Genomic DNA, 7,639 nt, shown 5'->3' with positions numbered 1-7,639 from the left:
CCTATTTAAGTCCTAACCGAGGTCGATGCACCGTAAAAATGCTTAACCAGGGATTAGGTGGCAATTTTAACCAGTGGTTACAGTAACAGACGTTGATGCACGTGGGCATTTAGACATGATGAGTTATCTGGTATTAAGAGACCAGCCAATTGGCTCTAAGATGGGCACAACAAGTTAATACACTGCAGTGTATACGGGGAATAGATAATTCCTCGACATAAACAATAAGGATAAAACTGAATTGACTAAAAGCTTATTAATATAGTTGCAGATCAGTCTTGAGAAAACTAAGAGGAGCAACCTGACACGGATTTTGGAGGAGAAAAACAAGGAACTGATTCAGTTGCAGAAGAAAGCCAAGATGTTTATTGATACCTTATCAGTTCCCCAGGACGGACGTCACTTTCTACAGTTTCGGAACGAATTAAACCAACTGCATGACAAATTGTGGAGAATGCAGTATTCCTTTGTAAGTATGCCACCAGAGCAACCACTTTTATTTCAACAAAAAAGAATCTAAGTACCTATAAACTTATGCAAATTAAGTTTTTCACCTTTCAATCTTATATTGTTGCTCACATACATTACGTCGATTATACAGGATCCTGCATATGTGACACTGACGTCAAACCGCAATTTTAGTGGCACAATTACCACGAAATCGTCCGCCGTTTCTACGGTAGTAAACTTTATTTTCTGAAATCCGTTTAGCGTGGAAAATGTTTAGGCCTATAAATAATTTAAAAATAAATACAAGTGCATCTTAGCTGTGTCACATAAGATTTCCAATGTATCTTGCTTCTGTTTCAGTACATTTTTTTTTTAATCTCCGAAGATTGTTTCGAAATACCTACTAGGCTAATCTCTCCTTGCGAAATGTTCGAAATAAATTGTCGGATATTTTCTTCCACACTTTACATAACTGCAGTTATAAGCCTACACAATAACAAGAAATACATTAGTTTTCGTCCACACCTATGGAGTAACGGTTAGCGCGTCTGGCCGCGAAACCAGGTGGCCCGGGTTCGAATCCTGGTCGGGATAAGTTAGATGGTTGTGGTTTTTCCGGGGTTTTCCCTCAATCCAATATCAGCAAATTCTAGGTAACTTTCGGTGCTGGACCCAGGACTCATTTCACCGGCGTTATCACCTTCATCTCATTCAGACGCTAAATAACCTGAGATGTTGATAAAGCGTCGTGAAATAACCTACTACTACATTGGTGTTCACTACATTACGCTAGAAAGTGTAATGCATTCAATATCCTTAAACAATTGGAAAAATGCAATAGCTTTCACTACAATACGAAAACTAATGGGTAATTTCCTTCAGTGAGTGAGTGAGTGAGTGAGTGAGTTAATTAATTAAAAGATAGATAAATACACAAAAAGTAAATAAATAAATGTATAAGAATTTTTTTTTTAATTATGGTTTATTTAACGACGCCCGCAATTGCCGAGGTTATATCAGCGTCGCCAGTGTGCTGGGATTTTGTCTCGCAGGAGTTCTTTTACATGCCAGTAAATCTACTGACATGAGCCTGTCGCATTTAATCACACTTAAATACCATCGACCTGGGCCGGGATCGAACCCGCAACCTTGAGCACTGAATGCTAGCGCTATACTAACTGCGCTACCCAGACAGACTCAGAAAATAAATAAACAAATTCATAACTATATAAATAAGTCAGTGAGTGAATGAGTGAGATAATTAATTAATAGATAAATAGGCCTACATAATTAAGTAAATAAATAAATGCATAAGTAAATAAATAATCAAAAAACAAATTCATAACTACATAAGTTAGTTAATAAGTGAGTGAGTGAGTGAGTGAGTGAGTGAGTGAGTGAGTGAGTGAATTAAATAATTGATTAATAGATAAATATATAATTAATTTAATTTATTTATTTAATCTGACAGGATTAAGGCCATAAGGCCTTCTCTTCCATCCTACCAGATAGCACATATATATACAAAAAAGAAATACAAACACTGATAAAAATAATACAATAGTACATTATGTAACGAGCCTATAATTATAGTAATTAAGAAGCAAGTATGCTTGTTTATGAAACGAGCGCAAGTGAGTTTCATAATTTTCATACGAGCGTCTTAATTACCATTATAGGCAAGTTTCATACGACTTTTTATGCTCGACCATATTTCTAACTTGAAATTATTCAGAAGTATTCATTTTATTTGTATCTGACAGAAGATCGGAAGTGACCTTGTTCATAGCTCGTTAATTGTGAGATGTGCGCAGACGCGAAAGTATTGATTTTTTCCGAGGAACAATAATGTCATTGACCTTGACGTAATGTAACATGAACTAATTTTGATATAACCTGGAAATTGATTTAGAATTGAAAAACGAGATTACAAATTGAATTTATTTGAACATTATTTACAATTAACGCTAATTATTATAGTAACAGAACATAACCTTCTGCGACAGTATTGGATTTCCAGCCTCCGTGACGTTTCCCTCGTTGTCTTTCGATTGCATATCCGAGAATAATCGAAAACCTGAACTTTAATGAATAGGTGTACTTTAATGACATGCATTAAAGGACTGCTACCAGATGTATAATTACTACATTTCGGCATGGTCGAGCATAAATTAAATTAAAGCTCTATAGAGGGTCAACAGAGTCAAAAGAACACTATGGAGCTCTCATCTTGCTAATACAATAAAAAAGAAAGAAAACAGAGATAGCAATGATGATAGTGATAACTGATGATGATGATAATAATAATAATAATAATAATAATAATAATAATAATAATAATAATAATAATAATAATAATAATAATAAAAGCATTACATATTAATTGTCAATTTTACAACAGCATAGTTACAATATTTACTATATGTCATGGGTTAAGCCGAAGTTGCGCAACCCATAGACAGTAAATACTCTTCGATATGGTACCCTTCTGTTTGGAAAGCGTCGTTCATATTCAGCGACGGCACGCAAGGAACTTCCATCGCACAAACCATAAACATACACAATATCGGCATATTCTGTAGTCGAAAATTTATAAGGCATCTTGAAAAACACAACTTAACATTTCCGATAACTGTACCTGTATAACTACTGTACTGTAGGTAGCTGACTGGACTGCTGTGAACCGATAAGTGATAGCGTATTTGTTGTGACATTTGTAATGCCCCACCACCCGGTTTGTTTCTCTTCTCTTATCTACATCGCTCACAATGCAGAGTCCAATGTTAACGTCATTCATCGGTGATCTTGTCTCACGTCAGCAGCATATAGTAACGTCTGATTCACATTGGGGCGAAACGTTTTACCAAAAAAATGCATCTAGATTCGCCATCGTTCGAAAACGGATCTATGTTCATATGAACTTTTTCACTCAAAATGGCCTAAGATATCGTATCCTAAATTTTTTACCTTTCTTCGTGAATCACCCTGTATAGTAATTTTATAATTTTTGAAGATTTATTTACATTTGTACTGTAAGAAAGCGTTAAAAATTTAAAAAGAGCGCAAAACAATTTCATTAAATGCATATTATTTGTCACAGATTTTATAGTTACAAAACCCGAAAGCATTCAGATGCTGTTCACAAGTGCCAAGCCAAAATTAATGCTTATTTAATAACTATTACCTGTTACAGGTTGAAGATCTTACACAAATGGAAGAAGGCATTCAGGAATTCTTCAGAACTAATGGTGGTCAGGAAAAGTACTCGTTAAATAAGTTAAAAACTGCTCCAAATTACACACCAAGACGTCGTGATTTTAGATCAAGAGGTGACGTTGCTTATGATGAAGATGACCTCAAATTTTTCAAAGAAGCCATACTTAAAAACAACTTAGACTCAGTAAAAAACATTATAGCTGATAAAAAGGCGGATATCAATGGAATTATAGACGGTAAAACCCCAATAATGCATGCCATAAAAGCAAATGCGCTTGATATAGGAGAGTATTTAATTCATAATGGAGCCGACATTGAATTGATGAATGATGACGTCACACCTCTTCAGAAAGCTGTTACATGGAATCGAGTACAATTCGCAGAGCTATTGTTAAAAAACAATGCTGATGCGAACGCTAAAAGCAATGGAGTAACAGCTCTGTATATTGCGGCTGATAAAGATTTGTATAATATGTCGAAGGTGCTTCTTGACTACGGTGCAGATCCAAATATATTCTCCGGGTCATTTTCTGCATTACACATTGTGAGACATGCAGGGATCGCTAAATTACTTGTAGAGAAAGGCGCCGACGTGAACGCCTGTTCGCCCACCCGCCGGAATTGGACGCCCCTACACCAGTCAGCTGAGAAGAATCATCACGAGAAGGCTGTGTTCCTGATCGCAAATGGAGCAGAGCTTGATTTAACGGATGACTGGGAAATTACTCCATTGACTTTAACAGCGACGACAAATAATCAGAAATTGGCGCACTTCCTGCTATTGCACCATTCCGATCCGAACAAATCTAATGAGACATTGATGACGGCTGTAAAAAGTGGGCATCTGAAACTGACCAAATTGCTTCTGGAATTTAATGCCAACGTTCATACAAGTGATGATAGGGGCTGGACGGCATTTCATGAAGCTGTAAGCAGAGATGACGAGGAAATGGTTGCATTGTTTCTGGATTTTGGAGCTGATCCCGATAATGCATACAGTTATGCAATGACTCCAAGAGAGTACGCAAAGGAATATGAGCTTGACGTGTTGTCTATGTTTCCATAGTAACATACCAAATCGAAATGGTACTCTTCAAAAAAAAAAATTGACATACGAATTAATTATCTGTAGTAATCTCAGACCTCGAGTGACATTTATTAGGACTATTTCGTGAATGAAATAAAAATATAAATTATATATCCCTAAAATTCGCTCACAAATTGTTCATAATTGTATATTTACGAATACTTAACCCAACGAGCTAGATACTATAGAGAGGCTAAAGACTTCTGAAAGTTGAAGAAAATTGAACATTGGTCCGCCATATTTTGGTTAGTCAAAACAAAGGGGCGTGGCTCGGATGTTGTAGGAAAAGACTGTGATGAAGTTAGTATTATTGTGAATTGAGTTACATATTAAGACTATGTTAATAAGCAAAAAGTAAAATACACACAAAACTTTACGTTTTATAACAGCTGTAGACCTATGTTTTTATTACTTTCACTAAATATAGCCCAGATATTAAATTACAAGCTATACTCGATGCAACCAAAGCAAAGCACCTAAAGACGGATAAATGTATTCGGCAGAAGAAAAATAAATAATTTTTTGACTTCGTCACAAATTTAATGACCTTACAGCTAATCTAACCTAATATGAAATTATGTAATTCAGTGCTCACCAGGTGATTTCAAGAGAGATGACGTATGTAACTAATAGGAGTAAAATATAGGAAAGGTAGTGGCGAAAATTAAAAAAAATCTAGTAATTAAGTTATTGAGAAAAATTCATTTGAAATTGGAATTAACACAGAGAACTTTTGAAAACTGCAATTATTAAAACCACAAATAACCTCTTAGCATGCAACATAATAATTAAAGAATGACACTAATAGAAAGTTACTCGTGATCATAACTCACCACATTTATTGAAACGATAAGATACTTACGATTAACATTGTTATCAGAAACAACAGGAGCCACAGCTAGCTACACTTCTTTTCGCGTGATGGAGACATCGTGTAGTCTAATATAATTTGAAACAAACATTGATCTCACACGTGTCTCGCAACTAAGCAGAGGCTTTTGGAGAATAAAACTGTTCTTACATTATTTTGAACAATAATGACAAATTGTGTGTAATGTAAGTGCTAACTTTCCTCTTTGTTAACAAAAAGAGCCCTACGCATTAATAAAAAGAAAATTTGAGTAGGCCCTATAAACACAATAAATACTAAACTCTTGATGGTACAAATTTATTAATACAGATATTTCGCTTATGCTCAGTCCGTCTTATCTTATAATTCTCTGCGGCAATGGTACCTGTATTGAGAGGGTTTAATTATCCAGCAACGAATATTATGATTTACGGTACATTTCATTTAAATCCGAGGGAATGAGACATTTTTGGAAATTTTAAAGTCTTAATTATTACTTTTTTCATTTATAAATCAGCTTTTTACAAAACCTATAGCGAAATGTTTAAATTAAATATTGATGTATCTGAAAAATATAATTTATTTTATTTTACCTGGCAGAGTTAAGGTCTGCTCTTCCACTGACCCAAGTCTACAATTAATACAAATAAATAATAATAATAATATGTTGTGAAATATTATTATTGAAAGTGTATCATACAAGAATATGAAATAAAGTATTCATTGGAAACTACGGGACACCTTATTATTCAAAGACGCAGTGTACCTTTGATAAGCACTCCTTGCGGAGGCTGGCGGTACTATAGACCGCCATGTTTTGTAGGGAACGATCCATAGTACTGTTGGCCTCCGCAGGGAGCGCTTATCATAGGTCTTTAGCCTCTCTATAGTATCTAACTCGTTGACTTAACCTATTCAGACATTGTGAAGTCTAAATAGATGAACAACAATAAATAAATTGAATGTTATTCAGTAATGCCAATTGAGAAAAGCGAAATACAGGTTTAAAAATGTTAATTACATGCACTGCGCTTTTCTCTTGTTATTATAACAGAAATATGTTTTCATTATCTGCTGAAATCATAATTTAAATTAAACATTTTATAGTATAATTACAAATAACCTGATTCATACATTAATTAAATGAACAATTGTTATGAAGGAGCGTCATTTTCTTTAGATACAATGGACATGGAATTAGAAGATGAAGACGTAGATGTGGAAGTAGGATTTCGCACTTTATTTAGTACAATGGATTCATGCTCATCGATTTACGTGGAAACAGTTGGCGACACTGACTAAACAAATGAACGCCCATGCGATAAACTGATAGTGATAAATCGAGATACAGAAATTATCGCGATGTATGACTATGAATGGTTGGAATTCCAAATTTCATTACACTTTATTGGCCGAAAATGAATTGTTGGATGACGTCAAGCTATAGTCCATACATACTTACCTACATTGCTGTGGGTTGCTTGGAGCCTTTAGGTATCAAAACGCAGGACTTCAATTATAGCATTGGGCCTATGTATAATGATATTTTAAGTAGAAAATAACAGTTCAGTAATTCTGAATGATATAGGAGAACTTGTAAAAATAGATTTGATTTCTTTTTCCGTACAAAAATATTAGAGAAAGAATGTATTGTAAGTAGAATACTGTTTTGCTTTACTATTTTTTAATATAAACTCTGCTGTAACATATTAATGAACGACATCTCTACTTTTTTCAGGATAGTATTACATTATTTGTGTTTTCTTTTAATTGAAATAAATAGTTAATATTTATTCAATTTTGGAAAATGTAACTAGTCATACACAAGCGTTTCGCTGCACTTGCTGCAAACAAATGTTTTTCTCAGAATAGCTCAGTAACTTAGAAAAATTTAGATTACGGTTTTATTACTAGAAGATTATAGATATGAACCCTAAAATCTAACCTACCAATCATTCCATTGACGATTTTGAAGGGTCCGCGAAAATACTGATCTGTGGAAAGGGGGTCCCCAGTATTAATAAGTTTGAGAACCA

The 7,639-nt window shown here is 34.4% G+C and overlaps 1 protein-coding gene across 1 annotated transcript in view; it reads left to right on the top strand.

Moving 5' to 3' along the window:
* Positions 1–5,885, top strand: part of LOC138700559 (ankyrin-1-like) — an 8,653-nt gene extending 2,768 nt beyond the window's left edge. Inside the window, exons 2-3 of the mRNA XM_069827143.1 lie at positions 266–469; positions 3,644–5,885. Coding sequence (XP_069683244.1) covers positions 266–469; positions 3,644–4,732 — 1,293 coding nt within the window. The 3' untranslated portion in view covers positions 4,733–5,885. The remainder of the gene's footprint in view (positions 1–265; positions 470–3,643) is intronic.
* Positions 5,886–7,639: the final 1,754 nt, after the last annotated feature.

The sequence above is a fragment of the Periplaneta americana genome, chromosome 5, assembly GCF_040183065.1.
Source record: "Periplaneta americana isolate PAMFEO1 chromosome 5, P.americana_PAMFEO1_priV1, whole genome shotgun sequence".
Taxonomy (NCBI): Eukaryota; Metazoa; Arthropoda; class Insecta; order Blattodea; family Blattidae; genus Periplaneta; species Periplaneta americana.
This window is presented reverse-complemented; position numbering and strand designations above follow the sequence as displayed.